Below are 21,048 nucleotides of genomic sequence, written 5' to 3' on the forward strand. Positions count from 1 at the left end.
AAAAAGGAAGGTTGCTAACCAGAAATTGATCATTTTATTCCAAATGATTTAACAAAACATGCCCCAATGGCGCAGTTGGCAGCGCGTCAGTCTCATAATCTGAAGGTCGTGAGATCAACCCTCACTTGGGGCAATGGTTTGTTATATTTTACTTGAAAATTTGGCCACTTACATTTAACAAAAACTTAATTCCACTGTCGTCTCAAGAGGTACTTCAGTGAATCATTGAGATTGGAATTCGCTAAATTAAAACAATGGAATGTTTTGCTTACTAATATAACCAGTGAAGGAAAACACCACACACAGTTTTAATCCCAGATTAAAATCGACAACTATCGTCCATAAAAAGGAAGGTTGCTAACCAGAAATTGATCATTTTATCCCAGATAAATTAAAATAACATGCCCCAATGGCGCAGTTGGCAGCGCGTCAGTCTCAAAATCTGAAGGCCGTGAGTTCAACCCTCACTTGGGCAATGGTTTGTTACAATTTACTTGAAAATTTGGCCACTTACATTTAACAAAAACTTAATTCCACTGTCGTCTCAAGAGGTACTTCAGTGAATCATTGAGATTGGAATTTGCTGAGTTAAAACAATGGGATGTTTTGCTTAATAATATAACCAGTGAAGGTAAACACCACACAGTTTTAATCCCAGATCAAAATCGACAACTATCGGCCATAAAAAGGAAGGTTGCTGACCAGAAATTGATCATTTTATCCCAAACAAATTATAAACATGCCCCAATGGCGCAGTTGGCACCGCGTCAGTCTTATAATCTGAAGATCGTGAGTTCACCCCTCACTTTGGGCTATGGTTTGTTATATTTTACTTGAAAATTTGGCCACTTACATTTAACAAAAACTTAATTCCACTGTCGTCTCAAGAGGTACTTCAGTGAATCATTGAGATTGGAATTAGCTGAATTAAAACAATGGGATGTTTTGCTTACTAATATAACCAGTGAAGGTAAACACCACACACAGTTTTAATCCCAGATTAAAATCGACAACTATCCGCCATAAAAAGGAAGGTTGCTAACCACAAATTGATCATTTTATCCCAGGTAAATTAAAAACATGCCCCGATGGCGATCGATATATATATATATATATATATATATATATATATATATATATATATATATATATATATATATATATATATATATATATATATATATATATATATATATATATATATATATATATATATATATATATATATATATATATATATATATATATATATATATATATATATATATATATATATATATATATATATATATATATATATATATATATATATATATATATATATATATATATATATATATATATATATATATATATATATATATATATATATATATATATATATATATATATATATATATATATATATATATATATATATATATATATATATATATATATATATATATATATATATATATATATATATATATATATATATATATATACATATATGTATATGTATATGTATATGTATATGTATGTATATATGACAACCGATCGGTGAGCTTTTGTTTACGTATTTAAATTTGACTGAAAGTCGGTTACCATTGGATGAGAAGTCGGTGACTCCTCTCTTGTCATTAGCTGTCTAAGAACACGAATGAATTTGAAAACACTATCCTGCGTGTGTCCCGTGTCAAAGGCTTGAAACCTTTCGTTGTTAGCAAGCCTGGTAGTCTACTGATATTCGTAACTTTTGGCAAATTTCAAAAACCGGCGAACGGAGTAGAATGTAGTTTTAGTCAGGTTTTGTCAAATTTAAGATGTCTGGAACTTTATTGACATCTTCTGGACAACGTGGGTTTATGGATTTCAGTCCAACAAAGACAGGCGACACTGACAAGGAAAACGTTCCTGTTTTGACCCTTGATCTTTTTTCCAAAGCACCATTTGTATCTTTTGGAACAGTAAAAATAGGCACCTCGAAGTCTACCATTCTGCGCATTGAAAATCCAACCAGCGAGACGGAGGCTGTGGTGACTGTTGACAGGATTCCATCAAGCAAAGGACTTTCTGTGGATAACAACACATTCACAATCCAGGTGTAATATTCACTTTTTTTTGTATTTCATTTTAAATGAAACTATTCGCCAAGGTTATTGAAATGTACAACTGCCTGGCACTTAGTTACACTTCAGTTCAGTGCTCAATATTCGTGTTGTTCCTTTTTAAAGTGTCCGTGACATTGAAATTGCAAAATGGTGTGTCTCCCCTTTTGCTGTAAAACAGGGCAGTTTAAAATTCACCAAACTGTTGTTTTGTCATATCTTCATGCTCAGTACTGGCCGTGACAAAAAAAACCCTAGTAAATTAATAAATTAAATAAAAATGGCAACATTTAATAGGTAAGCTAACCAGTAAAAGCATACCTCTTATAAGACATTTAGTTTTACTGGTTAGTTATATCGAATTGGTTATTGCTTTGGCAGTAGCTCCGTAACCGGTCAAATAGTCCCAGGGGCTATTTAGCCGGTAAACGATAATCTAGCCTATATGGCCCCATATGGCTATTTAGCCGGTAAGAATTCTGTGTGGGGTAAATAGTAAGAAACTACATTTTATAAGGTTTATTTCCTTAATGTGATAATTGATCAGGACCGTTATATACAGATAACTAGGCCTACTCAACTTTTATGGCATACATTTATTAACAAAAGCACACAAACATTAATGGTAACAGTATATTATGTTATCTCACATCTGCCTATGTAATTTATTGACACCAATTTTCTTTAGAATTGAAACAGTTCTAAGACAAGTCTTACATGCAATTCCAATTATACTGATAGTAATAAGACACATGTAACCCTCTAATCCTATAAAGTATCACTTTTTAGACAAGTAATATTGTTAACATAATACATATCAACCATATCTTTTCAGTCACCAATACTAATGGCAACAAAACACAATTCTGTTGTCATTACACACATGTTACAAGAAACATTGCCTACAGAACCAGAATTTTGTGTTTGGCTTGGTTTTCCTCCCAACACACCCCAAGTGATGCCAATGAAGACAAGCGTCACATACAACTGATGGTTTACTGTGGAGGTCATCGCCACAGGAGTTGCACAAATACACAATAGTTTCTTTTCTTGTGAGGTACACAAATTGGGGAACATGTCCCCAACTTTGAATGACATGGTCAGAGTTTAAAATGTGACTAACAACACAAGGCCACCACATGGTTTATATAAGGGTTCTGGGTTTAGAGAGGCTGCATAATGATGGTTATTGGGTATCAGACAATGGATTACAGTGTGAATAGAAACAGATAGTCTACATGAAAGTAACACCAATGTGTGTAGAAGCAATTATTCTACATGAAATTAACACCTATAAGTGTTTGTACAGTGTGAGTATAAACAGCTATTGGCAAAGTTAATCCATTTTGGGAATTGAAACTTGGCAATCATTTCAATAATTATTTACTTATACTCACAATATTTGGCAGTTATTATTTATTTTATAAGTGGTAAACCTCCCACCAAATTTGATAAATAGGATCTCTCCCCCCTCCCCCGCCTCTGGCCTGAAATCAGATGGCATAGGCTCCAGCACCCCCCACAACCCTAGTGAGGATCAAGCAGATACAAAAATGAGATGAGATCTTCCTTCCAAACATTAGTTTTTGCTTATCTGTTTTTGGCACTACTGGCAATGTAATCGCTTGAACTTGATGGAAGCTAATATATGCTGCATCAGATGGCATTTTCCTCCAGAACGTCTGTGTGTATATGCGCGAGTCCTTCCTCCAAGCAGAGATCTCGTTTGCCTACAAAACTAAAAGTGGACCAAATCTGGAGGGCAGCAGCTGAGACTGGTTTGTCCCATCAACACCATAGAGCGACGAAATGAAGCATAGGAGCTCAATCTATCACCTAACATGGACCTGTCACAGCTCATTTATGTCACAAAAAAGCTGCCTTAAGAAGTTGTTAGCAGAGAGAGGGGGATAATAGAACCTTCAGGGCACATTAAAAGTGCTGATATGTCCCGCGAAGAATGACCTCTACTAACACAAATTATGTTATTTGCAGCCACTGGACTCTTTTAGCCTGACTCTCCGCTGGACTCCAACAGAAGAGGGTGGAATCAGAGAGCTGGTCATCTTCAACGCCAATGGGTTCCTCAAACATCAGGCAGTTTTGCTGGGAAGAGCAGAAGCCCCCAAAAAGAAAAAGGTAAGAGTTGCTGGCATATTTTACTACCAATGCTATGGGTGGGCATAAAAATAGACCAGTGTGTGGGCAAGCTCAATAACATTCATTAATTTTGAACTCCAATTCAAAGATACATTACAGGTATGTCGTCACAGCCTCTCTCCAAAATTGGATAAATAAAGGATTTTTACATAAATATTCTAAATTTGACTTTCCATTAATAAAAACAAAGAGTATATTTGGAACATTTGGGATTAAAAACAAAAAGAAATTAAAAAAAATTGAGAGACAGAAATGACGGTTTACATGTGTTGGGTTTTTACTATTTATGTTATTTACTGTTCTTGACTTTAATGACTTCCCCTGCTACTGAACTTGGGTTAACCCCACCAATGAATTGATTGCTTTTTCTCAGGCTTCATGGTATATTGTCCTTTTGCTTTGCCTTTTAGAAGAGCCTCTGGGATGCTATCAAACATAAGAAGGAAGGTGAAAAGGGATTTCCCTACAGAGCAAAGAAGACAGTACCACTGACAAAGATGACTGCCAGTAAAACAGTAGATGTTTCCCAGAAACAACAGTACAAACACGGAAAGGCCCCCAGTCCACATTTCTCTCTTAATGATGGAAAAACAGGCAGAGATAAATCAGTCATAGAGCATTGTCTCCTTGTTGGTAAACCTCTGAAATCAGAGCAGCAAAGGTCTTTAAAACCAATTCAACGGTGCTTTGTGGAACAGGAAAATGTGCTCCATCGTCAGAGACATCTTCCTCTTCTTTTGGGCACAAATGAGACAGAGCCGAGAGGTAGTTCAGGTTCTTTCCCTGGGACAGTTGACAATAAAAAACTCTCAAAAATGCTTGATGAGACTTTGTCACCTATTGGGACACCAGAGAAGTTAAAAACAATAATGCCTCAAACTCAGCCCGGGGAACAGACAGCTTGTTCTTGCCTGAACACTGTGCACGGTCCAGTAGTATCTTTGAATGATGCACTGGCTCTCATTAACTCAGATCTCAGCCTGATCAACAGCGGTCTTAAAAGCAGCAGTCCTAGTTGTGACTTGTCAGATTCTTTGGAATTCAAAAGTGAAGATCATGACCAATTCCAGGCCAGTTATGATAGCCTAGACCTCTCTGAGTCCACAGAGTCCAGACTTACTTTTTTTGTGAAGAAAAATGTTGGCGTTCCCAAGGTTGAAAAACCTTTAGAAAAACCTAAGAAAATAAATTTCAACTGTGAAACAGTGATCAAAAACAAAGCACCAGTGACAACTCTTGAAAGTGTTAAAAAAATTAAAAAGTCGAGGCGGCGTCTCTTGGAGAATACACTTGAGTTATCAGAGAGTAGCAGCCAGTCAGAGCATGGACCGGCAGGTACTCCCACCCTCCCTGTAATAGAAACAGACACAAGGACAAAGGGAAGTGATTCCACAGCCGACATCCAAGAATTTATTGACAGACCAATGCTAAGGCTGGATGATGTTCAAATGCACATTAATACACACCTAAACTCTCCTCCTAGTAGCCCTCACTGCAATGTCTCCACTTCATCACCTCCACAAAGCGCTCCAGCGACATTTACAATCTCTTCCCTGTTACCCCTCGGGCAATCTTGTCCACTTCCCTTCAGCAACAAATCATATCATAACTTACCTGAACCGTCTCAGAGTGCAGATAATTCTCATCAGCTTGTTTCAGGCAAAATTTCTACCCAGGAAAACTTGTTTCCTGTTCACTTGGTGACGGAAAGCAGGAAGAGAAAGAGTGACCAGTATTTGAGAGATGTGCAAATTGACAATGGTAAAAAAATGCGGTCAGTCAAGAGGAACAAAATGGTGTCTTGGAAAACTGAAAACATCGAATCATCAGCGGAAAGAAATTCATCACAGAGACAGCCAGTCAAATTAAATGGTATGTAGCGTTAATTTTTGAAGTCCTATTTATAGGTCTCTTACTGAATTAATACAATTATAAAGGCCAAGTGGGGCACACACATGTTTAAATAAAGATTTTTTTTCTACCACACTCAATGGAAAACAAAAACATGGAGAATTGGATCTTGTTTTTTTGTGAATGAACAATTTTGGCTTAAATTAGAACACATTCTCTGTAGACATTCATTTACAAACGTAATTCTGAACAGACATGTCTTGTTCCCAACCTGTTGTGGAACACCCGGAGAAAGTAAATATATTTTAAGTAAAAAGAACAAAAATCACATTATTTTACTACTCTATGTAAAGTACTGAGATTGTTTTGGGATTTTTCTTTTTTTAAATAAATATTTATTTCCAACATACTGTAGGTTCTGTGAAGACCAGAAAGTCATCAGTTACTGCTCAGACAAAGCCACGAAGTGCCAATCGAGGTATAAAATGGTGTATACTGGCAAAAATAATGTCAAATAGTTCCTTTCTACTTGTTCCACTCATTTGGCAAATTGGCATGGTTGTGATAAATGTAAATAGCAACGAAGCAATTAAATCATTTATTTGTTCAATAGGTCCTGTCTCGGCAAGGTCAACCAAAGCACAGAGGGTCAAGTGTGTGAAGATGGTTGCCGTAGCAATGCCAAAGTTAACTTTTGCCAAACCGACTCAGGCAGGTATTTGATGGCCATTTAATTGAGTTCAGTTTTTCATTTTACTTAATATTCTTCATAGAAAACAATATTGGATTTATTATTGCATGTATCTAGAATTGTTGTTTTCCTGACAATTTCTCATGACGTAAAGGTTCATCCTATTTCTTCCAATTCTTACTAAGTATAAACTCTCCTGTCTGTACTGGGCTAAGCTCATTATTTGATGAGGTGGTTATTTCATGATGTGACTTGGTTATGAAAAATAAATATTCTGTTGTTTATTATCTCTAGCCATACCCAGGCATCCACTTCCTTTTGCTGCCAAGAACATGTTCTATGATGAGAGATGGATTGAGAAGCAGGAGAGGGGTTTCACATGGTGGCTCAACTATATCTTGACCCCAGATGATTTTAAAGTTAAGACCGAAAGTACAAAAGGTAGCATTTGTGAGTTAGCATTTTGAAAATATGAAAACTGGGGCTATGTTTTTCGCAATGTTGACATCTTTTTGTACTGTCTGTTTAGTAAATGCTGCACCTCTGACAATGGTTTATGGGGAAAACTTCAATGTTTCCAAAGCCCCTACCAAGGAAGAGATGTCTTTCAGCACTTACACAGCCCGGCGAAAGTTAAACCGCCTTCGTCGAGCTGCATGTCAGATATTCACATCAGAAGCTATGGTTAAGGCCATAAAAAGGTTGGAACTTGAAGTGGAAGCAAAGAGGCTGCACATTCGAAAAGACCGCCATCTTTGGAAAGATATAGGTACAATCTTGTTATATCATCGCTTAAATTAAAAAAATAAAAATCTTGTAACCTCAATCACATTTTTAAGGTCCATGTTAATTCTGTTTATAGGTGAACGTGAAAAAGTTCTTAACTGGCTTCTTTCTTACAATCCACTGTGGTTACGGATTGGCCTAGAAGTATGCTTCCGGTTATCCGTTTTTCTTTAGTTTTTTGGCACTGTTTAAGTGGATATTTAATTTGTATCTCTTCATTTATAGACAATATTTGGGGAGTTGATCTCATTGGAGAGCAACAGTGACTCAAAAGGTCTGGCTATGTTCATTCTTCAGCGTCTTTTATGGAATCCCGATATTGCTGCTGAGTTCAGACATCCTAAAGTTCCTCATCTTTACAAAGATGGTATTAGTTACATTTTGTCCCTTTCTGTACTTTGAATAGAAATGGTTTACATTATGTCATAGCATCTTAGTGAACAAAAGAATATCAAGGGTTAGTTTAGTATCTGTCAATAGTTGTGCTGAGCTTCAAACAAGAATGACATTCACATGATAAAGTGTCGACTGATAAAAACTGATCCATATAATAAATGACAAATTCTAAAGTATTGCTTTAAAAGATGGTAATGTAACATATTAGACAATGTCCTATTGAGGTATGGGGATATGGGTACTGTCACAATTCCCACTATACAGATACACATATATAATACTTGTATCCACTTCTTCTCTTTCATGATGTTGATGTCAAGTCCTGCTGTTTTTTCTTCTGTTAAGGTCACGAAGAAGCACTAACTAGCTTTACTCTAAAAAAGTTGCTGTTGCTAGTGTGTTTCTTGGACAAAGCCAAAGTGTCTCGCCTCATTGAGCACGACCCTTGCCTATTCTGTGTTGATGGTGAATTTAAGGTAGGTAGGAGCATTATAGCTGCCAACCTCTGTCGACCCCATTTCAGGAGTACCCTTGTTCCACTTCAGGAGTTTTATGTTTTCATCAGGAGTGAATGCGATTCGTGCAAAATCTTTTTAAATTGGGGGGGGGGGGGGGATCACGTAGAACAAACTGTTATCATGTTCGGATGATTCACAATGCACTCGTGTAACCGAATGTATCCGGTTTATGGTGCAGTTGAATCAAATGCGTAAGCGGTCGGTAGTGATGGTGTGAATTTTGAGGCAATTGAAATGGAAATTTGGCGCTTTGGTTGTGTTGTACCCCTGAATTCTGGCAATCTATTTGCCTTTAAAACACAGGGGAAAATAATCAGACAGGTCAGTTGTTGTTATCTTCAAGCCAACTTTTACTGATATGCCTGAAAACCCCCCGCGTGCCCGCTACCCCCGCGTGTCAGCCACATGAGTCCAGTCACAAAAAATCGAATACCGATCCATACCCTTGCTATAAGGCTGGAGGCATCAATAATCGAAGAATGATAAACACCCACTCCCAAAACTATTTTTACATCACACATGCACTCATTTATAACTTAACTCACTTTACCCTGTCACAGTTGCTTAAAAAAAACTAGTTGAACAGTTTTGGGATTTCCAGAGGTTAGGGAGGTAGTCATGAGTTCCGTAGTTTGCGTTGCTTGTCCGGAGAAAATTCCTAAAATTCCAGAATTTGCCAGTTCGGGAGCAGTGATAACAATAGCTGTGATTGCAGTCACTAATATGAGTTTCCAATCTTTTTAAATTAGGGTCGCGCTCAGAAAATTTGAAGCGTGCTAAGGCCAAACACAATGATGATATACAGGGTTTTGGTAATGCTACATTCCTTGAAAATGTTTTAAAGTGTCAGGCACACAATGTTTCTCAGTTCTCTGACTTTTCCATGAAGGCCATTCAAAAGCTAGATGCCAGGGTTCACAGCCAAAGTTCTACTTGTACCTGTATGTCAATCGAAAGTGAAAGCACATAACAGGGAAGAATGGACTATACCGCCCACACCCTCAAAAACAAGGATCTGATCAATTGACAATACCTATGAGATTCACCTCTTCATATATTTGGCACGAGAATTAAGTGCTGTTCTAGGTACATGATTAAATTACTGGCATTTCCCCAGCACCTTTGTTAAAGTATTTGTATTTTTTTCAGACAAGCAAAGATCTATTGCTAGCCCTCTCAAGAGACTTTTTGAGTGGAGAGGGAATTCTCCCTCGCCATCTTGGATACCTTGGATTATCCGTATCTCATGTTCAGACTCCTCTGGATGAATTTGACTTTGCTGTAATGAATTTGGCAGTTGACCTAAAATGTGGAATTCGACTTGTGTAAGTGACCTAAATTTTAAAGCCATGTTATTTCTATTGTTTTGTAGATAACCATTAGACTGCTTTTGTTCCTCTCTAGGAGAGTCGTGGAGCTTCTAATTAAGCAGTGGGACTTTTCAGCAAAGTTGCGGCTACCAGCCATTAGCCGCTTGCAAAAAATCCACAATATTGATATTGCTTTGCAAGTGCTCAAAAATAGAGGGATCGACCTTAAGGATGAACATGGTAATTATAATCTATTCGGTAAACCATTTTGTAAAAAATGAAGCGAAGAAATTTAAATCCACAAAGAAGCTTTCGTTCTAAGCCATGTCATGTTTATCAGAATTTTGGTGCTGTTGGTGTAGAATGTTCTTCCTAAAATTGTATGGTTCAAATGCTAAATTACCGTATTTACTTGCATATAAGCCACCCGCGCGTATGAGCCTCAGCCTTAAAATTGTTGAAATTTTCAATTTCTCTATTATCAGCAGTCCCGATTCACAATTTTCACTTCCAAATCCACGGTTTTAATAGGGAGCACAAATGTGTTACTTTGAACGGAAAATCTTAAGAAAAATAGCGTGTGGTATTTCTGAGTTACTGTATGAATCAAAAGCACATTATTAGGGTCAATATCATAAGTTAATATGCCTGTCTTTTTAAATGCTAAATATCAAATTATTCAATTTGACAAAAAGAAATGTCTATCTTGATGTGAACCTGGTGCTTTTTGACAGAACTTACAATTAGCAGCCATATCGCTTCTAACGTCAAAATATCTCGATTCTTTCGATGGTTCGTATTACTGCAACAGTAGTCACTTTCGAACAAGTGATAAAATTGAAAAAAATCTAAGTGGAATTTTGTTTTATTTCAGAATCACAAATCGCAATCATGTAGCTAAACCTAAATTCAAAAGAGAATTCCCATAAGTGGTATATACAGTAGGTGTGTATGTAGCGGTCGACTTTTAATTTGCTCTGTGGGTGGGTGCAATAATAGAGATGCGATAAATGAGATACGTGCACATTGCGCAGGTATCATGGATGATATTTTAGCGATCGACCGCAGGACATTCGATCAACCTTAACAACAATTGGGATGTGCTGACATGGTAAATAAGCACATATATCAAGGCTACTCACGCCTGGCCAGTCAGAGCACGTTTAACAAGGTAAGACGGCGGCGCCCTAGGTAAGATGGCGGTTCCTCGTGCAAGCAGTCTTTTCATGTTTTATGCAAGATGTTTTTTTTCTTCTTGAATTTTGTTCATAGACGTCAAAATAAATATAGTTTCCCGGTTTATCTGTTAATAGTTTCTCTATTTTAAAATAAATGACCGTATCAGCTGCATTGTTATACCTTATGGTGTTATGTCGTCGTCACCTTGCAGTTTCGTGAATGTCGTCTTTTTATGCGCATACAAGCCGTACCCTCGATTCAGTCATAATATTTTGTCCGCCAAATGTGGCTTATATGCGAGTAAATACGGTAACTGTTTGAAGCTATATACCTGCTATCAGAGATTTTGAGACTTTTCACCATTGTTTAGAATGTGGGTCTCAAAGCTTTTGACAATTTTGTTTGTTTGTTGTGTTGTTCTTGATAAAATGGGACTAACCAGTAACAGACACTCAAAGTACTGGTACTGCAATACACCATGTACCCTTGCATTTTTTTCCCCACAAGAATGAAGTTATCGTCCACCGCTGCACTCATTTTAGTGCCTACCACAGTTGTTTGTGAACAAAAAATTGACTACAACTGACATTTAGTCACAATACGTTAATATCATATCTGTGCTTGTGTGATTAGATCTTTCAAATTAAGTCTGTGCTTGTTAGGTCCACCTCTCGGCTCGATTTGAAGCCAAAACCAAAGATTACCAAACTGCCTTGCCATATATTGGTCTTGTCCATGGTGAAAGACAGGCTTGCTTTCTGGGCTAATAGTTTCTTCATTCTTAGGCTCCATCATTGATTCAAGAGACATTGTGGATGGACACAGGGAAAAGACTTTGAGTCTTCTTTGGAAAATCATTTTTTCTTTTCAGGTGTGTATCTGATCATTGATATAATTATAATAATAATCATAATTTTCAATAATCTCAGTATTCTCTCTTGGTCAGGTGGAAGTGATTTTGGATGAGGATCATTTAAGGGAAGAGATTATCTTCTTGAAGAAAACCCTAAGGACAAAACAGAAGTTGGCCCGTGTGAGGGCTGGTCACGGCTTTGAGACTAGTGGAGTAAAGCCTAAATTTCTTTATGAGCATGGCAGCACTAAAGTGGTTCTACTGATGGAATGGGCCCGTGCTGTGTGTGATTTCTACAATCTGACAGTGAGTTTGTGAGATCTTGTTTTTAAGATGGCTCAGCATGGGTTCTGGGTGTAGACATAAATTGTCAGAGTAAACTCTAATTTTGAAAATGTTGTCATTTACAGAGTCAATGATCCCAGCAAGTCAAACTTATTTTGGAACAAGTTTTTGATATTTGTTTAGAATATTATATAGGTTATGTGACAGTGCTTTGTTATAATGATCATTTATCATTTTGATGTCTGGGGAATATCGAGTAAAATCCCCCCCCCCTTTTTTTATTTACTTGTTAATTTCATCGTCTATCAATTCTTTTCATTTTTCTTTAATTTAAATTTTGTATTTTAGTCTCATGTTTTTGTCAACGGGTAAATTTAAATCTGTATGAAAACAGGAAAGGAGAAAGGAATTGAACATTTTATTCACCTGAAGTAAAGATAAACAAAATGAAGTGAATACTTGCACAATCATGCTGATTAAGAAAAACATAAAATAAACTTCAGGTATACAGTATTACCTACTTTAACCCTGTTAGCTTGTTATTAACCATCTTCAGAAGCCGATGCTTCCCAAAACAATTTACCGTTCTCTTGCTGGGAACCATAGTCTCGAGAAGTCCAGGTGTGAAGGAAAAGTGACCTCCAAGGGTCTTTTGGTTAACTCTGGAGCGAGCATTTCTTTTGCACGAGATGTATTAAAATGCCTTGTATTAATGTCACATTTATAAAAATGATGAACCTAGCATTCCTAATAAGCAAAGCATTCATATATGTAATGTTTAATATCCAAAATAAGGCAACCCGTTCTTCATTGCAAGCACATATATAATGTTGATTATATTTCAAGTAAATTTATAATAATGATAAACCTAACAATAGATTAATTCATTCCAGCGTAAATATCCCTTTCCTCGCATTTGTGCTTTTTATTCCTCAGTAGTAGACACTAGTTTTCACATTTGTATATTTATTTTTTCTACACTATAAACTTTTCACATACATATTTTTGGCAGACGAAGCTGCAATATAGTTGGTTATACCGTATTTTTCTTCTATTAGGTGCACCGGAACATTAGGTACACCACTAAAGAAAAAAAAACTGATGTAAACGGGGCAAGTGTTCCCCCACATTACACTGTAAAACAAAGGTCCTTCAGTATGAATGATGAAGCAGGGAGAACAGTGAGCCACAAGAATATTTATTTAAAGTCAATATAAAAGGCATACCTTTTTATCTAACTTTTTTTAAAAACGCTATAGACAGAATTGAACACGCCTCCAACAAATGGAATGCAAAAAAGTGTCAATGATATGATTATAATTTTTTGGTCGGGGAATTAAATATTAATAACATAGGTTATTTAAAAGTGACCTATTTAGGGAAGCCTAATGCAATTGAAATCTTCTGTTGTTTTTCCTTAGCTGGAGAACTTCACTGTGACATTCTCAGATGGCCGTGTCCTCTGCTACCTAATCCACCACTACCATCCTAGTCTCATCCCAGAAGAGTCAATCCGTCACAACACCACCCAAACTGTAGATTGCTCATCAGGTGGTCGCATGGAGCTCAACTGCTCAGCCACTGACTCTGACAATTCCTTTGACTACTCTCACTCAGGACTAAACGGTGTGTGCCCCACTCACCCAAAGCCCTGTGTGCGTGCGCATGCGTGTGTACGAGCCAATTTGAACTTCTGATTTACAAATATTTCATCTATTTCATGGCTCATGAATTAATCTGTTTTTACATATGCAAAATGTACTGTATAGGCAAGGGTTTTCTTATTTCCTTTTTACTCTAACAGGCCCTGAATTTCCCACTGTGAAGTTTGTAGAGCTATTGGAAAATGAAACGAGCAATTTTAGCCTGGTCAATAGTGCTGTGGCTTTGTTGGGTGGGGTGCCTGCTATGATCAACCCGGCTGACATGTCTAACACCATCCCAGATGAAAAGGTGTGATAAACTACATTTTCATCCACACCTACATAACATGTTGCACCTTGAGATACGAGCTAATGTGTTCCGTGACTGCTCGATTTACTCTTATCTCAAATCAATGTTTCCCATAGAAATGACTGAATACAAAGAACTAAATGAACAAATAACTCGTTCTCACCATCTGAAAAAGCACACCAAAAACTGAATTCCCTTAATTAAAACTGATCTCTCATTTTCTGAACCGCTTTATAATCATTAGGGTTGCAGGGCTGCTGGAGGCAATCCCAGCTCTCCCTGGGCCCGAGGCGGGTACACCCTGAATCAGTGGCCAGCCGATTGCAGGGCACAAGGAGATGAACAACCATGTACACTCACGGCCATTTAGAGTGTCCAATCAGCTTACCATGCATGTTTTTGAATGTGGGAGGAAACCGGAGTACCCGGGGGAAACCCATGCAGGCCTGGGGAGAACATGCAAACTCCACACAGGTGGACGTAACCTGGATTTGAACCCAGGACCCTAGACCCATGAGGCCGATGTGCTAACCACTCGCCCCACCGATCCACCCTTAATTGAAACTAAACCTCCCAAATGTCTTAATGTGGAAGGAAATTAATTTCATTACTTTTGTGTTCTGTTTTCTCAACAGGTTGTAATGTCTTACTTGTCTTTTCTGTGTGCTCGTCTCTTGGACCTGCGCAATGAAACCAGAGCAGCCCGGGTCATTCAAGCTGTCTGGAGGAATTACAGATTTAAAAAAGACTTGCAGTGCTACCAGGTTCGTCACGTATGAGAGTAACTGGGTATTGCAATTTTTATGTCTGCACTAGTTGTACTCAAGTTGCATTGTCTTGCATCTAAGTAATTGGGGTGATGTTTCTTCTTGTTGGGACAGGAGAGAAACGTGGCTGCTGCGAAAATTCAGGTGCCTGTGAGGCTTTTTCTACATCGGTGTAGGGGCAAAAAGCAGAGCACAGCGTCCACAATCATACAATCAGTTTGGAGAGGCTTTGTAACTCGCAAAAAACTGCGAATGATGAAAGAAAAAGAACTATGCATCATACGCTATCGAGCAACAACAATCATTCAGGTAGTTGGCCTTGTTTCTCTAAATAGCTCGCTAATCTGTAAATCCCCTATTCCAGCTGATTTATATATAGTAGTAAAATATGTGCCGTGTTGCTTTTATACATTCTTTTAAATCGCTTATTAAGAGGAATTGCAATCATTAATAGGGGAAGTATTTAGCCGAGGTGGACAGGACATCATATACGCACGTGCATTCCCCTTTGACCCATCCGTGTCAAAAAGCATTCAACTAGGTAGTACATTTTAGACCTTTATAGTGAGGATCAAGAATGAATGAATGAACGGATGACCTGTGTGTGTATGTGTAAATATATACCGCGTTCCATTTGTACGATTTTTTTTTTCTTCATCACTTAATAGGGGGAAGTGCTTTCATTAATCAGGGGTACATTCCGTGAGCGGTCTTTTGGTCGCTGGTCTTTTGGTCGCCGGTCTTTTGGTCCCTTTTGGTTGCCGGTAAAATGTACATAGATATTAAATAATCTCTCTTAGATATTAAACTCTCTCCCATGAATATAATTTTGAGAGCCGGCTTCAACAGTAAACTCTCTGTCATCATTTGACCGGCGACCAAATGGGACCAAAAGACCGGCGACCAAAAGGGACCAAAAGACCGGCGACCAAAAGGGACCAAAAGAACGGCGACCAGAAGACCGGCGACCAAAAGACCGGCGACCAAAAGACCGGCGACCAAAAGACTGCCGACCAAAAGACCAGCGACCAAAAGACCGGCGACCAAAAGACCGGCGACCAAAAGACCGGCGACCAAAAGACCGGCGACCAAAAGACCGGCGACCAAAAGACCGGCGACCAAAAGACCGGCGACCAAAATACTGGGGACCAAAAGACCGGCGACCAAAAGACCGAGCATCGGAACATTCAGTTCTAAAGTGGGAATCAATGCATCCCTGACAATATTTTCAAAATAAAATAACGGATCAGAAATGCATTTACTTTTTAGGGATTTCGTAACTTGGATCTTTTTCATATCTCGAGGCACTCATTAGCATATGAAAAGGCTTCGTAACCTGAAAATGTTGTACCTTAGATGCATTTGTAAGTAGACATGGCTGTATTTCACAAAGATATGCAGAGCAAATATAAAGAAACTTATGGAAATGTTGAATTGTTTCCATAAGTTTCTTTACATTTTGCTCTGCATATCTTTGTGAATTTAGTATTTTCTCTGTAACTTGTAACTTATGAAAAGGCTTCATAACCTGAAAATGTACTTAGATGCATTAGTAAGTAGACATGGCTATATTTCACAAAGATATGCAGAGCAAATGTAAAGAAACTTATGGAAATGTTGAATTGTTTCCATAAGTTTCTTTACATTTGCTCTGCATATCTTTGTGAAATACAGCCATGTCTACTTACAATTGCATCTAAGTACAACATTTTCAGGTTACGAAGCCTTTTCATAAGTTACAAGTTACAGAGAAAAAGCTAAATTCAAGGCCATGTGCTCAGCAGCCACCAGTATCCAAAGATACTATAGAGCATATATTCTTCGGAAGAAAGAAAGGGAGTACTTTCTGAAAATCAGATCCTCAACCATCTGTTTGCAGGCAGTTTACAGGGGCTATTTGGAGAGGCAAATAATTGCCAAGATGAAAAGGGCAGCTACTGTGATTCAAGCATATTTCAAGAGACATCAGCAGCAATTGACTTTCAAGAAACAACTTTGGGCTTTTTGTGTGCTACAGAAGAGATTTAGAGCTATGAGACAGAGAAACATTGAGTTCAAACACTATCAAGAAGTCAGGAATGCTGCTTTTTGTTTACAAGCTGCCTTTCAGGGAATGAAATCAAGAAAATTCAACAGGCGAAGGCATCTGGCTGCTACTACCATTCAAGCAGCATTCGGAGCCCATTGCAAATTGAAATGGTATTTAAAATTAAAGGCTGCTGCACTAACCATTCCGCAAAGGCGTCGCGCTGCCAAAGCAGCCAAATCCCAAAGAAAACTGTTCTTGAAAATCCGCAGCGCAGCCATCATCTTTCAGGCACATTACCGAGGCCAACAACGTGAAGGTCCATTGTTCGTTTGCACCAGGCTGCAACTGTAATCCAATTAGCATACAAAAAACATGTTGCACTTCAAGTTGTACATGCGTCTGTCATCGTCATTCAGAAGCACTATCGGGCTTTTATACATAAAAAGCAAGAAAGAACCAACTTCCTAAAAATCAGACAATCTACTGTGTTTCTCCAGGCTGCATACAGGGGCTACTGTGTTAGGAGGGATATAAATAAACAAAATGGAGCTGCTTCTTTGATCCAATCATACTGGAGATGTTCAGTCCAGAAGCGCATCTTCCAGAAAAAGAGACAGGCAGCTGTAAAATTGCAACAAAGGTTCCGAGCAATGCAGTTTGGCAAAGTGGAAAGGAAAACATTTCTCAGAAAAAGGCAAGCAATAATCACACTTCAGTCCTACTTCAGAGTCTGGATTTTGCGAAAGGTATGCTCAGTTTTTTTTCAGTTTTTTTTACGTTTATGCATTTTCATTGTTACAAAGAGTATTAAATTATTAAAATTATTATACATTTTTTTGTGTAAAATCCAGGAACACGAGGCTGCCACTGTAAAGAGGAGACTTAATTTTGCTGGGGCAGTCTTCCACCACCTATGTGCTATCAAGATTCAAAGAGCTTTGCGAACATATTGGACCTTGAAAACTGCTAAGACACAGATACATTCCGTCATCATCATACAAGTACGTTACTAACAGTCTGATATTTTTGATACGTTAATCTTAATTTGATTATATATTTTTTTCTCTTTTTTACTTCTCAGAATTTCGTGCGAATGATGCTGCAAAAGAGACGCTACCAGGCAGACCGAAGAAAGGTGGTTACAGCACAAAGAGCAGTCAGACGTTGGTTAGTCAGGCGCCACAATTCTGCTTTGGTCATCCAGTCTGCTACGAGGAACTTTCTTCTTCTCAGGCGCCAGAAGAAAGTTCAGCAGGGCATAGTCAAAGCACAGGTACCATTTATATTTTGAAAAGCTCTGTGGGTTCATGTAAAAGCAGAGTACTTGATAATGCTTTTGTGCAAGTAATAATAGACTTAAAGCATCCACAAGATGACTTAACTGCTGACTCCAATCTAATTCTTGGCAAATTTTAATTCATAAATTATACACAAAACATGAGGTCTTTGGTCAAGACTGTCCCCGTCATTGAACCAACCACATGCAAAACAACATGCCAACTTCCTTCTTAGTTCTTAACGTCAGTTTTTTAATATATGAAGTTATTGTTAGAAAAACTCAAAAATCACTTACCCTTCCCTAAGTACTGCACATATAAACGAATGAGCTCTTCCACTTATGGGGACTTTAGAGTGTTTATTCAACCTGGAGAAACCCCATGCAGGGAGAACATGCAAATTCTATACAAAAAGAAACTTATGGAAATGTTGAATTGTTTCCATAAGTTTCTTTACATTTTGCTCTGCATATCTTTGCTAATTTAGTATTTTCTCTTTAACTTGTAACTTATGAAAAGGCTTCGTAACCTGAAAATGTACTTAGATGCATTTGTAAGTAGACATGGCTATATTTCACAAAGATATGCAGAGCAAATGTAAAGAAACTTATGGAAATGTTGAATTGTTTCCATAAGTTTCTTTACATTTGCTCTGCATATCTTTGTGAAATACAGCCATGTCTACTTACAATTGCATCTAAGTACAACATTTTCAGGTTACGAAGCCTTTTCATAAGTTACAAGTTACAGAGAAAAAGCTAAATTCAAGGCCATGTGCTCAGCAGCCACCAGTATCCAAAGATACTATAGAGCATATATTCTTCGGAAGAAAGAAAGGGAGTACTTTCTGAAAATCAGATCCTCAACCATCTGTTTGCAGGCAGTTTACAGGGGCTATTTGGAGAGGCAAATAATTGCCAAGATGAAAAGGGCAGCTACTGTGATTCAAGCATATTTCAAGAGACATCAGCAGCAATTGACTTTCAAGAAAAAACTTTGGGCTATTTGTGTGCTACAGAAGAGATTTAGAGCTATGAGACAGAGAAACATTGAGTTCAAACACTATCAAGAAGTCAGGAATGCTGCTTTTTGTTTACAAGCTGCCTTTCAGGGAATGAAATCAAGAAAATTCAACAGGCGAAGGCATCTGGCTGCTACTACCATTCAAGCAGCATTCGGAGCCCATTGCAAATTGAAATGGTATTTAAAATTAAAGGCTGCTGCACTAACCATTCCGCAAAGGCGTCGCGCTGCCAAAGCAGCCAAATCCCAAAGAAAACTGTTCTTGAAAATCCGCAGCGCAGCCATCATCTTTCAGGCACATTACCGAGGCCAACAACGTGAAGGTCCATTGTTCGTTTGCACCAGGCTGCAACTGTAATCCAATTAGCATACAAAAAACATGTTGCACTTCAAGTTGTACATGCGTCTGTCATCGTCATTCAGAAGCACTATCGGGCTTTTATACATAAAAAGCAAGAAAGAACCAACTTCCTAAAAATCAGACAATCTACTGTGTTTCTCCAGGCTGCATACAGGGGCTACTGTGTTAGGAGGGAGATAAATAAACAAAATGGAGCTGCTTCTTTGATCCAATCATACTGGAGATGTTCAGTCCAGAAGCGCATCTTCCAGAAAAAGAGACAGGCAGCTGTAAAATTGCAACAAAGGTTCCGAGCAATGCAGTTTGGCAAAGTGGAAAGGAAAACATTTCTCAGAAAAAGGCAAGCAATAATCACACTTCAGTCCTACTTCAGAGTCTGGATTTTGCGAAAGGTATGCTCAGTTTTTTTTCAGTTTTTTTTACGTTTATGCATTTTCATTGTTACAAAGAGTATTAAATTATTAAAATTATTATACATTTTTTTGTGTAAAATCCAGGAACACGAGGCTGCCACTGTAAAGAGGAGACTTAATTTTGCTGGGGCAGTCTTCCACCACCTATGTGCTATCAAGATTCAAAGAGCTTTGCGAACATATTGGACCTTGAAAACTGCTAAGACACAGATACATTCCGTCATCATCATACAAGTACGTTACTAACAGTCTGATATTTTTGATACGTTAATCTTAATTTGATTATATATTTTTTTCTCTTTTTTACTTCTCAGAATTTCGTGCGAATGATGCTGCAAAAGAGACGCTACCAGGCAGACCGAAGAAAGGTGGTTACAGCACAAAGAGCAGTCAGACGTTGGTTAGTCAGGCGCCACAATTCTGCTTTGGTCATCCAGGCTGCTACGAGGAACTTTCTTCTTCTCAGGCGCCAGAAGAAAGTTCAGCAGGGCATAGTCAAAGCACAGGTACCATTTATATTTTGAAAAGCTCTGTGGGTTCATGTAAAAGCAGAGTACTTGATAATGCTTTTGTGCAAGTAATAATAGACTTAAAGCATCCACAAGATGACTTAACTGCTGACTCCAATCTAATTCTTGGCAAATTTTAATTCATAAATTATACACAAAACATGAGGTCTTTGGTCAAGACTGTCCCCGTCATTGAACCAACCACATGCAAAACAACATGCCAACTTCCTTCTTAGTTCTTAACGTCAGTTTTTTAATATATGAAGTTATTGTTAGAAAAACTCAAAAATCACTTACCCTTCCCTAAGTACTGCACATATAAACGAATGAGCTCTTCCACTTATGGGGACTTTAGAGTGTTTATTCAACCTGGAGAAACCCCATGCAGGGAGAACATGCAAATTCTATACAAAAAGAAACTTATGGAAATGTTGAATTGTTTCCATAAGTTTCTTTACATTTTGCTCTGCATATCTTTGCTAATTTAGTATTTTCTCTTTAACTTGTAACTTATGAAAAGGCTTCGTAACCTGAAAATGTACTTAGATGCATTTGTAAGTAGACATGGCTATATTTCACAAAGATATGCAGAGCAAA

General features: G+C 37.8%; 1 protein-coding gene and 2 non-coding genes across 5 annotated transcripts in view; all 3 read left to right on the plus strand.

Moving 5' to 3' along the window:
* The first annotated feature begins 60 nt into the window (after positions 1-60).
* On the plus strand, positions 61-133 carry trnam-cau (transfer RNA methionine (anticodon CAU)). Its single transcript has one exon. It is a non-coding gene; the product is annotated as a tRNA-Met (tRNA).
* Positions 134-402: 269 nt separating this feature from the next.
* On the plus strand, positions 403-476 carry trnal-caa (transfer RNA leucine (anticodon CAA)). Its single transcript has one exon. It is a non-coding gene; the product is annotated as a tRNA-Leu (tRNA).
* A 1,202-nt stretch (positions 477-1,678) lies between these two features.
* Positions 1,679-21,048, plus strand: part of LOC144196893 (abnormal spindle-like microcephaly-associated protein) — a 29,328-nt gene continuing 9,958 nt past the window's right edge. For 2 of the 3 annotated variants that reach the window (XM_077717403.1, XM_077717401.1), the window contains exons 1-21: positions 1,679-2,084; positions 4,086-4,229; positions 4,661-6,122; positions 6,517-6,579; positions 6,715-6,816; positions 7,087-7,233; positions 7,322-7,561; positions 7,655-7,722; positions 7,804-7,945; positions 8,320-8,450; positions 9,642-9,817; positions 9,897-10,042; positions 11,767-11,852; positions 11,928-12,140; positions 13,541-13,745; positions 13,924-14,072; positions 14,708-14,836; positions 14,954-15,148; positions 19,673-19,921; positions 20,027-20,176; positions 20,257-20,448. In XM_077717403.1, the coding sequence (XP_077573529.1) occupies positions 1,806-2,084; positions 4,086-4,229; positions 4,661-6,122; positions 6,517-6,579; positions 6,715-6,816; positions 7,087-7,233; positions 7,322-7,561; positions 7,655-7,722; positions 7,804-7,945; positions 8,320-8,450; positions 9,642-9,817; positions 9,897-10,042; positions 11,767-11,852; positions 11,928-12,140; positions 13,541-13,745; positions 13,924-14,072; positions 14,708-14,836; positions 14,954-15,148; positions 19,673-19,921; positions 20,027-20,176; positions 20,257-20,448 (4,668 nt within the window). In that variant the 5' untranslated portion in view covers positions 1,679-1,805. The remainder of the gene's footprint in view (positions 2,085-4,085; positions 4,230-4,660; positions 6,123-6,516; positions 6,580-6,714; positions 6,817-7,086; positions 7,234-7,321; positions 7,562-7,654; positions 7,723-7,803; positions 7,946-8,319; positions 8,451-9,641; positions 9,818-9,896; positions 10,043-11,766; positions 11,853-11,927; positions 12,141-13,540; positions 13,746-13,923; positions 14,073-14,707; positions 14,837-14,953; positions 15,149-19,672; positions 19,922-20,026; positions 20,177-20,256; positions 20,449-21,048) is intronic. The other variant, XM_077717402.1, reaches the window with a different exon arrangement.

The sequence above is a fragment of the Stigmatopora nigra genome, chromosome 5, assembly GCF_051989575.1.
Source record: "Stigmatopora nigra isolate UIUO_SnigA chromosome 5, RoL_Snig_1.1, whole genome shotgun sequence".
Taxonomy (NCBI): Eukaryota; Metazoa; Chordata; class Actinopteri; order Syngnathiformes; family Syngnathidae; genus Stigmatopora; species Stigmatopora nigra.